Source organism: Ceratosolen solmsi, unplaced genomic scaffold, assembly GCF_000503995.2.
Source record: "Ceratosolen solmsi marchali unplaced genomic scaffold, CerSol_1.0 scaffold29, whole genome shotgun sequence".
Taxonomy (NCBI): Eukaryota; Metazoa; Arthropoda; class Insecta; order Hymenoptera; family Agaonidae; genus Ceratosolen; species Ceratosolen solmsi.
In genome coordinates, this window is record NW_011948417.1 from 9,701,979 (window position 1) to 9,723,912 (window position 21,934).

Below are 21,934 nucleotides of genomic sequence, written 5' to 3' on the forward strand. Positions count from 1 at the left end.
GTACTTAGATATTTTTCGATATTTATACACAAAATGTTTTAATTTTACGTTTTTGATGATATATGTTACTAAAATAATTGTATAAAGAATTAATTGGTCTCTATATTTAGGTGAGTAAATTTTTAGATACAAATATAGGCAGAAACTCAAATACTAATAAATACAGTAATAAATCAAGTAGTCAATACAAAATTATATAAACTTCGTCCATTGGAATATTAGCGAAAAATTATGTATTTTGCTGAGTGTAATTTAATAGTAGAATTAATATTTAATTTAATTAAATAATATTCCCTTATTTAAAATGAATGGTTTTCATTGTTGGGTAGCATCCACAATAAAATGTCTGTAAAAATATACGCTAGCATGAATGTTTGCTTTTTCAGCATTAAAAGTACCATTTAAATCTGGACATTTGCCGATGTTAACACCTATAATTACATCTCCAATTAAAAGTGGACCACCACTGTCACCCTGAAAATAGAATTGAAATATTTGAATGTTGTAATCTGTTTTTAAAAAAATGACATTTTATTATATAATATTTATATCTTGTCTAGCGACATTAATATATTTCATGAAAAAAAAGGAATTTTTTTAGGGAATTATAAGGAATTATATATGAAAGGAATTATATTTTAAAAGCAAGCAATTAAATATTTTTCGGTTTAAAATAGTATTATGAAAAATAATTGCATCACTGACAATTATTTGATAAATTAACAAATTTTTTACATAAATGTAAAAAAGTATTCATATAATAATGTATTATTTATCTTTTTTTAAGGAGTTTTTTTTAATATGAGAATTTCGGGGTTTATTATGTTTTTTAACCAATTTTATTGAATGGTATATGAATAAATAAAAAAAAATGTTTTAGCATTTGAAGTAGGTAACCATTGTTATACATTAAGTATTATCATTTGAAAAGAAGTGACAATTATAATGAATGAAAGCTGACATTAAAATCAATGAATGAAATAATGAATTTTAGATTCCTTATTTTTTTAATTTACTCGACTTTATTTAATATAAATAAGTAGAGAATTTAGAATTATTCCTGTTTAGTTTAATAGTAGGTAAAAAATTCGTTAATAAAAATCTTATTTACTGGAGTGCAACGATTTTTATTAAAATCACAGTCATAAAGAATATAATTAAAAATAAAATATAAAATTTTTAATTTAAATTATTTTTAAAATTTCACAATTTCTTTAGCAATTTCCCATTGATAATAACATATAATAATTAATACTTACACTTTCTAAATGTGCAAATGGATGCGCAATAGAACATATTTCTGCATGAGTAACAAAAAAACGCTTTTGTTGTAACATTGTTCCTAGTTCTGAGCATTCTTTATTTGATATGATTTTCAATTTTACTGTTTCCATGATAATTGCCATTTCACCATTATTACGTCTACCCCATCCAGCTATTTCAGCATCCGCTCCAACTACATTTTTATGTGGTACACTAGATACAACAGCTGGAGTAATCTGCGTTGCGTCTATAATTAACTAAAAAACTATTTTTTTATTTTATATCGATATTAATTTTCATTATTTTCTACAATAACTAAATCATAATGTAAATACGAAGTACGCAAATTAATATATTTTTCCTGTATGATAAATAGTCGAAATCATTTACTTTTAAAATAGCAATATCATTGTCCCTGTATCGCCTATTTTTATTTTTAGATATAGTCCATTGAGTATATGTAATCCACCATTGGGCAAAGTGTGTTGTTCCATTATATATGTTAATTGAACCTAAGTGTATTTGAAATCCAGATTCAGGTAAATTCAGAAAGCAATGATCAGCCGTTAGAATAAATTTATGTGAAATAAGAGTTCCACTGCAGAAAATATTTTGTGGCAGTATTGGATTACTCGTTAATAATAAACAAATAACAAATTCAAATTCTGTCAATTCTGCTTGTCTAATATTATGACCAAATAAAGGTTCTGAATGTAAAAAATTATTTTTATTACCTAAAGAATAAAACTAATATTAAAAATGAATTCAAAATATTTCATATATTTCCATTTACTTACAGATAAGTATAGTTTGAAAAAAATACAGAAAAGTTAGACGTCGCATGTTCAAAGTAAAACAATAATATAAATATAAAAATTTGAGTCTTATGCATTTAATAATTGTAATTAAATGTTATACAATTATGTTTATATACTTATTAATATACACACGTGCGCGTGCACGCACGCACGCACACACACACAAAAATACAAAAACAATATATATATATATATATATATATATATATATATTAATTTATGTATTCATTTATATTAATTATAAAAATTTGTTGTTATAAAATATTATAATAATTATATAAAAGTATTAACTTTTAATAGATCTATAAATTTATCTATAAACATTTTTAAAAGTTTAAATTTTTGTATAATTAAATAATATATTAGAAAAGTACATTTAATTTAGAATTTTTGTATTTAATAACTCAATAATACTGCATCCTTGATCTTTGAATGTATTATATTATTTGTTTACTGTTTATAATATATCAGACTATTTTATAAATTAATAAATAAACTATATATTAATTTATAAATTTATAAATAAACTATATTATAAATTTGATATAAAAAATAATTTAAAACTAAAACGAACTAAATTATCATTAACTGCATTTATTGTCTTCTTGCCATTTCACAAAACTTAATTCTTGAATTGCAGGTCACAATCTACATATGTGCCTTCTTTTTGATATACGCGATTATTACTTACTTCCTTACTAAAATTCGAAATGATTTACGAATAAATTAATTTGAGCTTTACTCCACATATAAGAAGCAAAAATTTAATTTGCTATTTAAATACTTTAAATGTTCTATATTTTGGTATTATCACGCGGTTCCTAACGATAATATATTTAAATTCTAAACCATTGTAAAGGAATTTTATCAGTTATCTTTATTCATTTTACTTATATATTTTATAATAATGAGTTCCATAAATTTTATACAATATTACACACGATAAAAATACTTGTAATCGCAGATATAAAATAATTAATGCGTTAATTAAATTTACTTAAACATCAGATTTATCTTTTAATTCTAATTTTTCCATTCACTTCGTTTTAAAACGATTTAACTAATATTTTATCAATTTGCATTTGCCTATGGAAAGTTTGAAAATTTCTTATAATACTAAAATTTTTACCATATGATTAATACTTTGTAAAAATAATATCTAAAAAGTACGAAAATTGATGAAAAACTATAATAAAATAATAAATTAACAATTAATGTGTTTTATTATATATTAATCATAAATTATTATTTGAATGTAACTTAATTCTAATTTATGAATTTCTATTAATCAATCTCTATAAGTATATATATTGAGTTATACACGATAGAAACCTTTTATCAACAAAAAATCGATCTTACTATTTGTCTTGACTCTTGGACCTGTATTGTAATTGTACTTTGTTAAAATTACTTATTATAATTACAAATATTTAATTATACACACACACACACACACACATATATATATATATATATATATATATATAATTCATATGTATCATTTATATAAATTCTAAAAATAATTTCTTGAAACATTTCTTCTCAATCAATTTCTTATGGAAATTTGAATATATAAGGAATTTACCTAATTCAACAGTAAAAACTGCTTTAATATTCAATATAACATTAGTTAATGATAGTTAATGATAAATATTTAAAATAATAATATTCAAATTATTTCATATTATATATGAAATGATTTAAGTAATGTTTACAAATTATAGATTTTCATTAATAATTACTTCATGATATACAAAAATGGTTTTGCAAATATGTACTTTTTATATTTAATAAAATTGAATCTTATTATGCAGCATATATATATATATATATATATATATATTTTTTTTTTAATGTCTTCCAACATAATTTAAGCAATTTTGATCATAGCTGCTAAATCAGGTGTTACTGAATAGTATGATTTTGCAATTGAATAGATACGCTTTATTCGTTCAAATACGTTAAAATTAATTCTAAAAATAAATATAATAATATAATTTATGTTTGTCTATACTTCAAGAATATTATTTTTTGAGTTTATACGAACATTCTCAATAAAGATTCCTGTATCTTTAAAAATGATATTTCAATGACTTAAATTTCGATTCTTTAGATTAATGGAGAAAACTTTTTATGTAAAGCAAAACAAATTCACAAAAAATTATTCTATTATAATTATAATTAATTTTTATTTCGTTCATAAATCTTTATAGGTTTTATATATTGCTTTTATAATTAGACTTAAAAATGATCGAATTAATTAATAAATGTATCTATCATAGGATATTATAATTTCATAATAATTGAAATTTTATAAATTCCTGATTAAATTTTCCAATTGCTTTATTTTATTCAATAATAGTTTTGTCATTTTTAGTGATTAATATATACTAGATATCAATATTAAAAAATATACGATATATTACTTTGTATTTTCAAAATTAGTTTAATTAAAAATTATATTGTATATGAAATGCTTAAATATTTTAACTTTTTGAATAGTTAAATAGCGTTTTAAATAGTGAATATCTTTGCCTTGGATAACCTTAAAAGAAAGGGAAATAAAATTTATACACAGGCCTATCTAATAAAATTCATACTTTACGTTCTTTAGAAAAGAAGTAATTTTTATTAATATTTATAATTGAATAATTGAGCTCTTTTTAATTCCATAGAATATTTGTTTTACGTAAATAAAGATTAAATATTGTCGTGAGTATTCAAATTGTATTATATATGATATTGATAAATATATTCGTTATAAAAAACGATTTGAGAAGTATTAATGTATAAAATATATATAAAATATTATGATATAAATACTTTAAAATAATTTCGTTTTGCATATAGTCATTAGAGTTGTTCAAAGCATGAAAAATAATATGCGATGGAACATCATTTTAAAAACTTATTAAATATTTCATAGTATACGATACTATTATTAATTTTATTAATAATTAAATTAACGATAAAATAGAGTTATCCAAAATAGTTTCTTAATATTAAAATGACAATATTACTCTATTATTATTTAATATAAGTCTCAAAATAAAGATATTTATTTTTAAATAATTTAAATTTTTAAATATTATCTTATTAAATTTATAGATTCTAATTAGTGTTGTGTGATTAATTGATTTTAGGTACAAAATTTTATTCTAAAACAATAAGTAGTATTTAAAATGATAATATTAAAAAAACACAATATTTAAAATTATATTAGAAATAATTTCTTAAATAAAAACTATTTATAAATTAACAAATTAAAAAAGAATGAAATCCTTTGAAAAGTAAATTTACTGACTGATTACTTTAAAATATTAACACAATGTAATATAAAGTCACTTATTAAATAATTGAGTATTTGTCAAAATTATGAGTATAATATCTTATTTTATTAATTTTGTATTTGTTAAACTAAAGGACAGTCGTCAAATGAATGTCAAACAAAGTGACAGTCGTCACATTGACAAATGTTATATATAATAAAGATAAAGTATATATATATATATATATATGTTTGTATGGTGATAGGTATGTATGTGTGTATGTATGTATGTATGTATGCATATATTCATATATGCATAAGTAAATGTAGCATATGTTTTGATAAAATTATAGCAGTTTCGTAAGCATTTTATTTACGTTGAAACAAAATTAAAATTAGCGAATACTTTATATTATACCTATTATTTAAGGAAAATTGTTTGAAAAATTATTTATGTACACCTTAGTATTTTTTTACTTTAATAGCATCAATGTCTTCCTCATTAAAAAAATTAAAATTATACAATAAATACTTATTTAGCTTTAACATTATTTTTTACATAAATTTATCTTTAACTTTAATATAATAATTCAATAATAATTTAACTTTAATAAAAATCGGTATTAATGTAATATTTAATTAGGAATATCAATATTAGAAATATATAAACCAATTGTATTCATATATAAATCTAAAAAGATTATAGTAGAATTATTATTCAATATAATTTCAATTCAATTAAATATCTTATTCTGAGTACTTTTTACAACAAAACTTTATGAAAATGAGTAAAGTAATACAATACTTAAGAGTATTCTTTGCAATATTCTTAAAATTATGCATGCAAATATATAATAGTAGATTAACAGATATAATTCTAAAAGCTAATTAATCTAGAAGAAGCAAGTGAATGTAACAATAATAATAAAGTAAACCAATATAGTAAGTATGAAATATTAAGCATGTAACTGACATAAAACAAAGTGAATAGAAAAGATTTTGAAAAGTTAAATATCATTAAACAATTATTTTTTGAAGAATGAGTAAATATAGATAGAAATACAAAATGAAGTAACATTAGATGAGTAACATTAGGTTGCTGAGTGAAAATAATGATGAAAATAAATATTATTCTAAGAAAAAATTGAAAAATCCTACAAAATTAATGTAAAAATAAATTATTATGATGACATACAAATTCTAATACGTACATTCAATAAAAGTGAAGTAAGGGTAAACAAGAGGAAAGATAAAATAATGAAAGTAATGATTCTATTTAAAAGCAAATAATAGAATTTGAGAAAGATATATGAAGCGAGCATAAGATTAATTATTCAATATTACGATAGAAAAAAAGAGAATATAATGAAAAGTGAATCAATAGACATTTCAAAATTATATTAATTTTTTACAAGCAAATAGTACTAAAACAAAGAGATAATTCAGCATCGGATAAATATCAGAAAGAAATATAAAAGAAACAACTACGGATCAGTATATTAAAGACATCATATTCATAAAACAGACAACAAAAATATAATGTCTTTTTCCGCAATAAAAGAGAAAAATATAATTGAGTATAGGATGCAGTACAAATTGATGCTAAATAAATATTTTGCATAAATATTTTAGCTTTTCACTATCATTCTTCATAATTAAATTTCAAATATATTATTTATTTTACTATTGTATTATTTTAAAAACTACAACGAATTTAGTTGGATTATCAAATATTTCTAATTAAACATGTTATATAAAGTAAAAATATATATAACAAAATGAAATGTAATAATTTAATAACATATTTTTGTCATCTTTAATGTACTGTGTTTTGTTTAAATATTTAAAACTTATGTTTTAATGAGATAAGTTCTTCAAAACTTAACTATAATCTAAAGAAGGAAATGTTTTATATACTTCATATTTTATATAATTTGTATTTTTATGATATGAATGCAATTATCTTATGATTTGATAGATTTTCTTCTGAAGGAGAGCTTAAAAAATTTACTTAAAAAATTACTAATTATTTATTGATAAGAAAGTCGCTATTTATAAGTTTTGATCAAAATTTATAGAAGAAGCTATTATAGAACTAGAAAAATATCGTTTTATTATATTTTGATGGAAACTTAAAATCTTTTCGAAAAGAGTACAAGAATCTCAAATTTATTGATTGTTGATATTGATACTATAATATTTTTTCCTACCTCTAATTCTATTTTATTTTTATATTATAAGAAACAAATAACCAAATGAATAAATTTTTCTGCTGCAATAAAATGGAAAAATGAAAAATAATTTTAAATCATCTATAATTGAATAATATTATTTCCATAATTTATAAGTTATAGAATTATTGAGATGATTTATGAGAATAATTATACATGTAACACAATTTATGATTAATACTTTAAAAAATAATAATTACTTTCTTCATAATTTAAAAAATAAAATATTGTTATTATTTTCTTTACAATGATAATTTTAGAAGCCATTTATATAAAAATTACTTATTTGTATTTGCAGTCTTTGATATTTTGAAATATAATAAAAGTACAATAAAATAAAAGTACAGTAAAATCTATTTAAGCTAACATGGTAATATATAAAAATATATAATAATATATATTTTTAGTGAAAATTTTATATTAAATAGTAATAATTATAAAAAATAACTTAAGTACAGTCATATTATCATAAGTTTGTGTAATTTATTAAACAAGTTTATAAATTTATTATATTTTCACACAGTTTATAAAAACTACAAATTTTTACATAATCAGAAAATAATAAATATATATATATATATATATATATATATATATATGTGTGTGTGTGTGTGTGTGTATGGGAAAAATCTTTGCATATACCCATTCTTGTGTATACTATATTTTAATACGTTTATTGAAAAAGAATTATTGTGAATTTGTAAATCAATAAATTTAATCTGTAATATTGAAATTTTACCTAAAAAACTCGTTTAACTAATAATATTAAACTATTTTAAATTTTAATATGAAAATTAAAAAAAAAATTTTGTATACTATCGAGATAATACTTCCAATCAAAAATATTTTCAAAACATAAAAAAGTCTTTTTATATTTCTAATTAATCAAGAATATCCCCTTTTTACAAAATTATTTTATTTCTCATATTTTTTAATATTAATTTTATCCTACAAATTACAAAGCATTAATGTATATAAATACATTTAAAAAGTAATAAAGAAAGATTTCGATTATATAAAAATGATGAAACAAAGTATAAAATAATACTTAATTAATATTATTACAATTATATTATTATATTTTAAATAATTAATATTAAAAAATACAAAACATAAAGTCGCATGGAATATTATATTTACAACTTGAATTAAATTAACTTTTACTGTTTAATTATACAGGAACTCTTATTTGTAGAATGATGAATTTATTTGCTGCATATTGCATTATGTTTGCAATATGTATAAATGATTATTAGGTTTTATCATTTCAGGCTCTCAGGGATTTGAAAAATATTATATGTAGTACGAAATACATTATATTATTAGCAGTCAGGTACAGTTTTTATAGTTTAATTATTTTTAAGTGTAAATACATACTTTTAAAACATATATTTCTAAATATAAATATGTATATATATTTATATAATGAAAAATTACAACATGATTTAACATTTTGATGCTGTGCTCATTTTGAGTTATATCTATAAAAATTAGAATGTTGGCAAAATATTCGAAAATATATTTTAATATGAAATAAAATTCAATGAATTAAAAATTAGGAAATAATTTCCTTAACATAACAGAGCTTGTGTGCAACATTTTTTTAGCAATTGCGTTAGAATGATATCTAAAAACTGTGATAAAGCTATTGTAGATTTTTTAATTATATTACCTAAATAAATTATGAAATAACCAAAAGAAATAAAAAATTAAATTTTATAAATTTTCATAAATAAGACAATCAAGAATATGACTCATTATAATTAATAATTTATTATTAATATTACAAGGGAATATGTTTTTGCTTAAAAATTATCTTCATAGTTCAGAGTTAAATGAAGCATTTTAAAAAATTTTCGAACAAACTGAGAATATTAAGGGTAAATTTCAGGATTTTTTAAATAGAAATATAATATGGTTTTGTGTTGCATGTTTGGAATTTAGAAAAGTCAGCATAGATGTGTATTTGTGCTTGTGTAGGCAAATTGCCAAAATACAATGAGGATTCTTATGCATTATAAAGTATAAATATGAAGGCAATTCCTATATTGGAAACGAAGTGAAGGAGAAAATGAAACATGAATGTGGAATACCCGTGTAGTAGCATAAACATCACCCCTTAAAACATGATATGTAAATTATTTATCAATTATATATCAACCTGTTTTAATTATAAAATAAAAGAGACATATACTTAAGTTTGTAAAACATGTGAGAAAAAGTCAAGATAATTACGCTGATGGCAGCTAGTGTCAGTTGCCTAATTGAATTTAAAGATATAAAAAGGATATGAAACTCGAATATTTAAGGCGGCTTGCGATGTCGAAAGTACTAATGTTAGAGCAGTAGTATATTTGACACCTGATGTCTTTAGGCTACATCGAGAAGCTCAGTGGCTCCAGTTGTTGTACGTTATTTTATAACGATGTGCCATATTGTTAGGAATTAATTTCCTAATCTCACTAAGTTTTCTGGCTTATTTCTATAAACTACTATCAAAAATATTTACAAATTCTTTGTATTTATTAAAAATATAAAAATAATCTTGAGCTTTTTAAATTAAATTTTATAACCTATAGACTATCTATAACTGTATATATTAATTTATTTTTATAATAATTTTTGCAATATTCTTAATAGTGAAAAGGATACAAAGATTTTCATAGAATATCCATGATATGACATTAAGAGAAAATATATAATAAAAATAATATTTAATAAATAATAAATAATGATATATAAGTATATAAAAGAGAAAATGAATACTAATTTAATTGTCGGTTTTATTAGAAAAGATATTCTTATTTATTTTAAACTGATTTACAATAATTTATTTTTAAATAATATCAATATTTTAAATTTTCTTTCTTTTTAATTTTAATAACATCTTTAATATACGTGCGCGCGCGCGCACACATATATCCATGATTGTTCTTAATAATGAACACATCAGTATTTTTAATCAAAATGTCTTTTATAATAAAATACTTGCGAAATATAAATTTTTATAAAAATTAATGCTATTAATAGCAATTAGATATCTTACATTTCATTTCTTCTTTTCTTCTACAATATTCAACTATAAGTATTGTTAAAATTATTACATATTTTTTATAATTATGTTATAAAAATAATGCATCAGTATTATATCATAATTATTCCAAAATTACTAAAAAATAACAGAAATATCATTTGAATATTCTGAATTTCTTTAGATAATATTTAATATAAATTTCTCAAAATTTGATTTTTAATAATTTCAAAATATACAACATTTAAATTCAATATAAACATATCACAGTTTATCCAATATTTGATTATTCTTTTAAGCAGAATTAATTGGAAATAATAAAGCTTTTTTAGGTATTGTTACGCCGCTTGGCGGTGATTCCTTAAAGCTACAATGTTCTTTAACCGATACTTTTCAAAGTCCTTGATAATGCAGGTTAGAATGAAAAGTAGAGACCAACTTTATCTATATCTAACAGCAAATTATAAAATTTTATCTGTAGATGTCTCCTAAAGTTCCTTTCAATAACTAAATTAAAAAATTGTTACATCAAATATTAGAAAATAACATCTATAATATCTTAATACGCAAATATAATAAAAATTATAAATATAACAATAATATATTTTTATTTAAATATTAACAAATAATTAATTTAATAATTAAATTTATTAAATCTTATATTAAAAAAAGTAATTGTTTGTAGTATAAAATTATAAGTTCGAAAATATATATATATAAAATTATTATTTTCAAATCAATAATTCATATATATTTAAAACGGCTGATATATAATAAAACCATAATTTCTTATATCTTAAAACTGTATTTGATTAGCGGTAGTAGATTAATACTAGTAATAGTTTCAGTTCGATAACATTATAGCTGCATGCAAATAATTATTACTTTTCGGTATTCAACCTCACATATTTTAATGAAACTATAGAGTATATTATAGAATTTTGTTGAAATAATGGATTAAAATAAATATATAATATGAATATATTATGCATTTAATACGCAAATAAATTTGTATATATATTAAAAAGTGTATATAGCAAAAATATTGGAATTTATCAATAATTCGTCTAAACGGTGATTATTATTTCATATATCCTTTTTAAAATATGAATATATTTCATAATTTCAAATATATTAAAAACTAAATATTATTTAATATTAATAATTATTAGTATTAAAAGTGTGTGATACATTAGTCAAATACCAAATATACATTATATTTATAATAATTTATACAAATAATAACGCATACACATAAGTACGCAAAGATATTTTGATTTTATCCAAGAATCGAAAAAATAAAAGTAAAAAAGTACAAAATTACAAGTTCATGAAAAATACATATAATTTCATAATTTTTATAATTTTATCATTTTTCTAATTACTTGTATTAATTTTTTAATAGAATTGTATAATTTTTATTATTATAAAATTTTATTCAAATACTATAATTTTTTCAGTATTATTATATTAATGATGAAAAACCGATATTTCACTTTAATTTCATAAGACAATTGCTCTTTAAAGGAATAAAAAAAATTAAGAGATTTAAATGTAATGAAAAATAAATAATTGTAAATGATCAATTAAAATACTCAATGTTCTATTGAATTTGCTTCTCTATCTAGGCAAATAATATCTTCCATATTCATTAGGCATTTTCTGCTTAGAAAATTGCTTCTTTAATATAATCATGTGTTTACAGTTTAGCGATAAGTGCCGTTCATAATTGCAATTTTGTTTAACTATAACTATATGTATATCTGATAAACTATTAGAGAAATAAACCAAAGAAACAATATAAATAAAGGGATAATTAAAATATATATATATATATGAAACAATGGAGGGGCTAGTAAGAGTTCAAACAATATTGATGAAGGTGAATTAGTGGTAACAATGGCTTGAAAAATTAATGGTTAAGTAAATAATAAAGTTTAATTTAATTTCATTTTATTCATATTAAGTTTAATCTACTGTATTAATTTATTATTTTATAACAGTAAGTTATTAATATAAATTTCTATTATATTGCAGAAAAATATGTATATATGCGTTTATGTGTGTGCCGAGTATGTGTGGGTACGTGTATGTGTGTGTCGAGTATGTGTGGGTATATATATTGTGCGCGCGTGTTTTTTAGTATAAGTACATTTTATGTCTTTCAAAAATGTTCAGTACTAGTTATAACTTGATTGAAAATTTCAATATATATTCAGTAACATTTATATAAGTCACAGATTCAAACAACGTAGTATAAAAATTATATTTTCATATATTATAATACATAGTACCATAATAATTTTAATATATAATAATTTCCTTTCAATCTACTTTATAATAAATTATTTAAGTTACATTTTTGTAATTATAAATTATCTGAAATAATTTAGAATAATAAAAAAATTGAGGGTAACAAAAGAGAGATAACAAACATAAATAAATAGAAGCGTAAATCAATCGAATATGCTTTGTGGTATGAGAAAGTATTAACTACATAAAATATTCTATGTATCATTTTACTCAAATATTATTCTTTATACTTTTTCTGTCTCCACTATTATTATTTTTTTTTTAACAAAGTAGTATCTTTCTTATTGTTTAATTGAAATGAATCTGTATTTTAAAAACTTCATATATATATTCGGTTGTTTTTTTTAATTATACGAAATGGAAAATCAAATAAATAATTTCCAGTTTATTGTATTATAATTCCTATTATAACCTCAAATTATAACTACGCCCCAATAATATATGAAACAAACATAATTTTGTCAAGAAGTTAGTGAATCTTTCACGTGTATGAATTTCAATGAATATTCCACAAAAACGATACTAAACAAAACCTCTAAGAAATTCATGTAAATTTCTCATTATTTAATCGTGTTATTAATTATTATTTCTCTTATTTCTATTATCTTGTTTCTCATTATTTAATCAATGTTATTAACGATTAACTCAATAATTTAATCGAAATCATTAAGTAAACACAAGATTTGAAGCAAATTTTTTTATAATTTATATTCATATATATATTTCTTTATGAATAAATGCATCGATCAAAGTCAATCTTACTTCATGCTCTTGCATGAAATTCGTTGAAAACGGACTTTCTATGTTTTATCAAAAAATTATTTTCTAGAATTAAGTATTTATCATCCTGAAATGTAATTTTGTATTTAGCAATACATTATTAGTATTATTTTTATTCGAGGAATATAATGAAGCCATATTATCATCAGCGATATAACATCATGTGTTTAAATACACATCGTTTACTTTCAATTATTTTATTGTTATTTTATTCTACCATATTATTCATAATTTTTTCTTGTGGGCCTTTTGATTTTATGTGTATTTTGAGCTCTGTTAAAACTCTCCTTTATTTCATTAGCAATGAATTATTAGTCACCTATCCTTTTGAGAGAATAAGCTTTTGTAAGTTATTACCATATATTTCTTCATATAAGATTTATCAGTTAATAACGAATATCACAGAGCAAAACAAAATAAAGGTTGACTAATGAAAGAAACATTCTGCAAACATTTGTAACTATATGATAATTACCATATAAGTTCGACTATATAAGTTTGAAAAAATGAATTATTTCAATTTCGAATTAAAAAAGTTACATATAAAGTTTTTATTTTGTATTCTGTTGTATATTTACAATATTTCATCGAACTATTTATCATGTTCTTATTTCCTTAGTATATAAATTGAAATTTTTGAAAATAGCACGAATCCATATGTTTGCTTTAGTATCTGAGTTGAGTATTAAGTTGAACAGTTCGATTGAATAATAAATTTAATGAATTCTATTAAATATTACATATTTCAAAATATGCACGAAATTGCACGAAAAATTACTACATTTTGTATTTCAATTCAAGATGTCAATAAAGTAAGGTGAAATAATAAGAATGATACATTCAATATCAATTGGTTATAAATAATAGGTAATTTAAACATAATTTAAACTTAAAAATCAAACTAAGCTATAATATTAAAATAGTCGCTACACAATTTGTTACTTTGATAAGGAAAGACACGTGAGAGAATATGATAACGTGATGTATGCAAAAATTTAATTATTACAAATTAAAAAAAAAAAGAATTATCACTCCAAATCGTTTGTCAGAAAATTCATGAAGTCAGGTGATTAGTGAAAATTTAATATGTAATAAATAATCTATTTTATTATTTATTATAAAGCTAATATTGCACGAGTTTAACATGTAATTCAATATGCGGACTTGTTGATTGTTTCAGAAAGCTTACGGTGCAATTTCAGTAATATTTTGTACACATAATGTCAGTTTGCGTACCAATTGTTGTGACGTCAGTAGTTTACTCGTGCAAGCCTTATTCTCATACCAATAGATGAAGTGTCACGACGAAAAGTAACAACTGTATGCCTCGAGCGAATTTGACCGCGCACTTGTTGCGTTACAATAATTATGCACTTATGGTAACAAAACAATTATATATATGCACATGTAAAATTTCTATACTAATATACAAGTTTAAGGATGCTATTTTTTAAAAATAAATTATTAATTCTGAAGGCACTATGTATTATAAATTTTTTTATTAATTTATAAATTATTGATTTTTTATAATATCAGAATTTCAATTGTTTTAAGTTGTATATCAGTAAAATAATTATTCAGTATTATAATTATTATAATACTTAATAATATATTCAATAAAAATTAATATGAAATGGCTAAAACTTAATAAATATCAAAGTAATATTTGTAAATTAAAAAAAAAGTTAGGTATTAAACTTCGATTAAATTTGAAAATATTTTTATCGATCAAAAAAGGCAGAACAAAGAAAGAAAAAGTATTACAAAACTGAACTATTAAAGAAATTGAAGTTTTTCGTGTTTCTTTTGTTATATAAAATCCAAGTAAAGTTAGGTGTCGACAGAATCGAAAAAGTATAACTCTTTAAAAATTCATAACTCGTCTTCATGTCTCACAGAATTAAATAGTTACGACCCATTTAAATAATGCTGCTGAGTAGATTCGTAGCTTATATTCCTTTTCTCTATCAGCTTTTCCCCTTTTTCTGTGGCAGATTTTGTTTTATATGACCCTTTAGCGAGTGTCTTAGGTTTATTAAAACGGTGTAAATGAAACAAACTTTTAATATTGCTTTATTCATAGTGTTTAAAAGTTTTTTGAGTTGTATTTCATTACCGAATTATTACGTGAATTTTTTGTATTTAATTCGTGATCATTTTAATAATTTACTTAATTAGATTTTAAAGATATGCATAATTAGTAATTAAATAATATATTACATTACTTTCAAGAACATTACATAACTTTCATAATTAATTGTTTTATTCAAATAAAATCTTCAATATATTATTATAAAACATGAACGTTATATTATCCTTCAATTTAAATAATTACCTATCACTTAATTAACAATTTTAAATATAAAATGAAATAATATCTATATTCCGAAGTTTGGAATAAAAAAAAATATATATATATATATATATTTTTTTTTTTTTAATAAATAACACTATATGAATGTTTTTATATATTTTTTGTAAATTAATTTTGTAATTTAATAATTAATATATGAATTAAAAATTTTATATTTTATTTTTAGTATCATATCATTTTTTCTACCTTTTTCTATTTTTTGACTACTTGTACTTGTATATTATTTTGTAACAAAATATATAATAATATTATTCGTATTATTAAATTCTTAATAATTTGTGAAGTATCTCATTTTAATTTTGTAATATTTATTATACTAATTCATATATGATATTGATTATTTTAATATCTAATTTATTATTAAGAATTGCTATTCCGATATTAAATAATCTAAAAAAATTTATAACATATAATAGAAACAATTTAGAACAGTTATTAATCTAAATAAATTTTTACAAATATTAAAATTAAGATTTTTCAAAAAAAATTTTTTGAAATATTTTTTAATACAGTATCTAATAAACAATGTTTGTAAGAAAATTTTTGTAAGAGAATTTAATTGGTTTTTGTTGGCGATATTAAGTATTGATCAATAATCTGATTTATAAAATACAAAAACTGGTTTTTTTATATAGATATTTAATGATATTAGATATTTAATGTAAAAGACTAAAGTATAAAGAAAAGCAAAATTCAAAAACCGAAAAGAAAAGATGGTTAGGTTATAAAAAAAGCTTACGATATTGCCGAAGATTGTAGTTCAGCTCTTTTATCGTTAGCCATCTTTCAGGGTGTCTGTAAATTGAATCAGAGGAGCCGGGTGGAAAGAAATTTCGTATCAGTGAGAGAATGAGAGAATGAGAGAATGAGAGAATGAGAGAATGAGAGAAACGATGAAGGGGAAGAGAATAAATGAGTAAAAATAAGTTTAGTACAGCTATTTCGCGAGTTAAAACGACGCTCCTTAATCAATTTCCCTCTTTGCCTGTCCCGCATACAAGCCATGAGATGAATGACCGGAAATGACGCGTCTGATAAGAAAATTCTTAATCAACAAAGAGAGAAGAGTAGGGCAGGGGTTGACGCAGTTAGGACTGAGAGAGAAAATCTTCGGTCAGACTGTGGATTTCTTTGTCGCATAAGGTGACGATTCGATTTCGAAAGTTGTCGAAAAATTGTCTACTTCATTGAGAAAGTCGTAAGCTTCGCTTTTTCTCGATTCAGAAAACGACAGATCTTTATTATCATACTATACGTTATTCTATCACTTGACATTGTTTAAACGGTGTCGTTGACACTGCCCAACTAAATTCAGTTGTTATCATAATAGATATAAGTAAGTGTATTTGTTAATTTTCAATGAGTCAAAAGTAAGACACGAAGAAAGGCATAATTAAAAAAAAATCATAAAAAAGAGACAAGACCTAATATAAATAAGTTGATGTAGATGAGAAAATTCTAAATATGTGGAGTACTTTTGATTTCAAATGAATTATATTTAATTTGAATTAAAGCTATCGTAATATGTATCTGTTAAATATATCAATTTTTATATTTTATATTACTAAGTTTTTCATTAAATCATAATGAGTCCTGTAATATTTATGATAGAATGAATGTGTATACAAATAATATATAACAAAATATAACATTTTTATGAATATAAAAGTAATTCACAATAAAGTAATAAGAAGTTAAATTTGTAAGTTAAATTTAATTAAATTGAATATTTGATTTCTATTTAGCATAAATATGAAGGTATTATTTTTATATATTTATATTATTATTCGTTCAATTAAAATTAATGAAAAGTTTTAACGTTATATATCTATAAATTTACAAATTCTTAAATCAGAATATTTTAGAATTGATAAATGATGTAATTTACGGGAAAATAAATGAACTGGTAATTAAAAAAATTTATACTGTAGTATAATACACACTAATTATAGGACAATTTACAAAATTTCCTAAATTACGATTTATTGTCAACCACCTAATATATATCGTAATCATATAATAGCATAATAGAAACTAAATTAATATACTTATTAATAAATTTATATCACTCTTAATTATTTCATACACTTAATTCAGGAATTGAATATTTGCATGGCGTAATAAATTTTTTAATAAATTATTTTTTTATATTTGACATATTAATGAATTCATTTTATTAGTGTTATCATAGATACTAAAAAGATTTTTAAATAATCTAGAAATGTATACTAATTTTTATTTAAAAAATAGAAATAATTTAAGAAATAACATAAAATGGTAGAAAAATTATGATACTTGAATAAAAATAAATAGAAGATGTAGTAATTAAAAATATTATGCACGAAAAATATATATTATATATCATTATAAATATATTGTAGAAGCACAAAAATTAAAATTTTATAATTATATTGGTTAACATTATATTGTTGTATTAGAATTTTATCAGTATCATAATATTATCAATATTAAGCAGTCTGTCTTTTAACATCTAAGTTAAATTTATAGTTTTGAAATTATATAACATATAGGAAACTAGTCAGATAAAATTTTTTATTTGCTTAAATTTTATATTATAATATTGAATTATAAGATTTAGTTTTAAATTATTTGTTTTTACAAATCTCAAGTTTCATTTAAACAAATTTGTGGTGTACTAAACATATTTAATCACATTAAATTTTTTTCTATGTACTTCATATATTTTGTTTTTTATAATATGATTCTGCAGGATATAGAGAAGTGCGTTTGAGTTAAAGATAGAGAAAGAGAAACTAACAGCATAAGTTACTGAGATATATGGCGTATAAGGATGGAACTTTCATAATCGTAATATCAACACTGCTCTATTCATTATCCTCTGCTATATGACTTTACAATACTATTTGCTTTTCGGAGTAACAAATACAAAATAAAAATTATAAACTGAATTACAAACTAATCTATACGTCATTTGTCTTCTCAATAACGATTTAACGATCATAAGCTATATTGATATCTCAAAAATAAACCATGACATAAGTTATAAAATTATTAATTATTAATTATGCAATTTTTATAAATTGTATTATTTGATTATTTAATTATTTTAAACTTTCATTAACAAACTATATTATTTGTTATATCATGAAGCTAAATTTTAATTTTGTTCATACCTGATTATTAAAAGAAAAATAAACAACGACTAATAATTAGTCGAATTACGTTATAAATTGATCAATAAATTATCAATTGTCAAACAAATAGTCTATTTTTTTAATATCATTCCTAATTTTCCTAAACCTATAATTTTCTTATTGAGTTAAATTTTCTTTAAAATTAATTATAATACTGCAAGCAGTGTATATAACAATATTATTCAATATGTTGTAATATCAAAAATGTCTTTATATATTAAAAATGTTGAAATTCTTTATAATACTTAAATCACTCTTTATATTCTCCTTGACTTAATTTCTTTTTTTATTAGAACCCAATTTATGGATTTAATAATTATGCATTAACAGCCTTATTAACCATATTATTTTAATTATATTTTAAGAGAATAATTTTCAAAAACACTGTAAATTGAATCTTTTATCAAATCAAATAATAAAGACTTTTATTAAAAGCATAAATTATACAAATAACTGACTAATAATATGATAGTTTATTAGATAAATTCACAAAAGAAAACGAAGAGGTCAGCATTAAATAAATTATGTTAAATAATTTTATATATACATTGAATTGCTCACGTAAATATAATATTTTAAATAAGCGTGTAAAATATTGGCATTGTCGGATCAAAAGCGTATATATTCAATACGAATATATTCAACAAATATATTCAAATGTTAATATAACAGAAATGTAAATAGCATAAAAATTTAATATTATGTATTATAATTTTCGTAAATATATTAGTGAATTAATAGTTATTCATAATTAATTGTAAAATTTTTTTTTTAATTTCTTAAAAATGATCGATTTCATTATTTTATTTGCCATATGAATATAACAAAATTTAATTTAATACAAAAAGGTAAATGAATTCGTCATAAAATTTGTCTTATGCATAATATTGCATAATTATAAACTGATGTACGTAATATAAGTGACATATATAGTAGAGAATACTTTTGAAACTTAATATATGTTGTATATAAAAAGGAATTACAGGTTTTGTTGCGTTCTAAGCGAAAAAGTCTATTGCAACGTAATGACTAAAATTATTATGACTCACTGGCATAAGTAAAACAACATAACTTTATTGTTTCGTAAATAAGGTAAACGATGTTTTATTAATCTATATAAAATATTTTATATAATTGAAGTCGTAGTTATATAGGTTATTTTATATTTTATATTTGTATATTTAAATTGTAATAAAATAAGATGAAATAAAATTTTTTAAATTTTAAATTCGAAAGTTAAGTAATTCGAAGTTCTTTTATTCAACAACTTCTAATGGTTATGAATTATAGATTTCATACATAAATAAATAAGTAATTAGTTATCGTTCATTTCGTATATAAAGCATTATAATTAATTATGCGGTCATGTAAAACATATTCTAAATAATTGTAAGATTTAGAATTGTAATCTTCATAATAATTATTATTATTTTTGTATATAGATTGATAAATATTATTTTAAGTTAAATTTTCTGATAATATTAAGTAGTTTAAGATTTCCATATTTATTTTTATTAATTATATAGCATGTAGTTTGAAAACAATTATGTTGGTATTAAAAATTTTATTTATAAAACTGACAATATTTATTAAATTATAAAATTAATAGTAATGTTGAAAAAATTGTAAATACTCAATTTAGCATTGCAGATCAAAAAAAAAAACAAAAGAAAATAACACGATGAGAGAGTAGAATAATTCATCGCACTTATTTACGTAGAAGAGTGATAGTTGTATACGATCCTGAGAGATTTATGAATGGAACGCAACACCCCAGGTTAACTATAATTGCATTGGCCGTTTAATTTGACAGATGCCTTATGGAATTGAAACTATATTTTTATATCTCAATTTTTTTAACATTTTTGTACTTTCTTAATTATTTCATACTTTCTTACTTTTGAAATTCTGTAATTTCAAGAGAATTTGCACTTGCTATGTACAGAAAAGGTTTATTACAGTAAGTGAGTTATTATGAAGTACATTATTACATTTATAAAAATGAATATTTAATTCATAATGTCCTTTCATACAATAATATTTAATATAATAATATTTTATAAATTATTTATATATTTTTTATACGATAAACTGCAAAATGATTTATTATTATTTTAATAACTCTTTCAACACATAATATTAAAAGAAATAAAAAATAAATAAAAAATAAAACTTTATATAAAATTTAGTTAAAAATAATATTGCTGATAACATTTATAAAGATTATAAATGTATTTGGATGCATTATAGTATTAAATAAAATATTTTATACGAATTTTAGTATAGAATACTGAATAATAAGATTCAATAATAGTAAAAATGCTAAAATTCTAAATATTACGGTAATATTTTTTTTCTATCAATTTTTATTTAGTTCTATTCTAAATATTACGGTAATATTTTTTTTCTATCAATTTTTATTCTATATTATTTTTTGTATTTGTTTTTTACTTTCTCCCTCTCTCTCTCTCTCTCCCTCTTTCTCTCTCTCTAACACACATATATTTTGGAGGCAAACGAAATATGTTCATTCCTCTTTCGACAGCTTGATCCTGGTTTTGAGATAGCATTGTAGTGCACACTCTAACTTACCAGATATATTTATATTCCGCTGTTGGTTACTCGTGAACTTATTTTATTTCTTTGTTCTTTGGTCTCTCTCTCTCTCTCTCTCTTTCCC

General features: G+C 20.8%; 1 protein-coding gene across 1 annotated transcript; it reads right to left on the bottom strand.

Moving 5' to 3' along the window:
- Positions 1-246: 246 nt before the first annotated feature.
- On the bottom strand, positions 247-8,226 carry LOC105360039 (brachyurin-like). Its single transcript, XM_011496814.1, has 4 exons — positions 8,223-8,226; positions 1,654-1,970; positions 1,260-1,520; positions 247-474 (listed from the first exon to the last, which is right to left on the bottom strand). Exons 1-4 carry the CDS (start codon positions 8,224-8,226, stop codon positions 316-318), a joined length of 741 nt encoding a protein of 246 aa, XP_011495116.1. The 3' UTR covers positions 247-315.
- Positions 8,227-21,934: the final 13,708 nt, after the last annotated feature.

What these genes read in the sequence shown, in the direction of transcription:
- LOC105360039 (XM_011496814.1), bottom strand. An exon ending in ATGATATTGCTATTTTAAAA is followed by an intron (nt 1,521 to 1,653) that starts GTAAATGATTTC and finishes ATAGTTTTTTAG; the next exon opens with TTAATTATAGACGCAACGCA. An exon ending in CATTTGCACATTTAGAAAGT is followed by an intron (nt 475 to 1,259) that starts GTAAGTATTAAT and finishes TTCTATTTTCAG; the next exon opens with GGTGACAGTGGTGGTCCACT.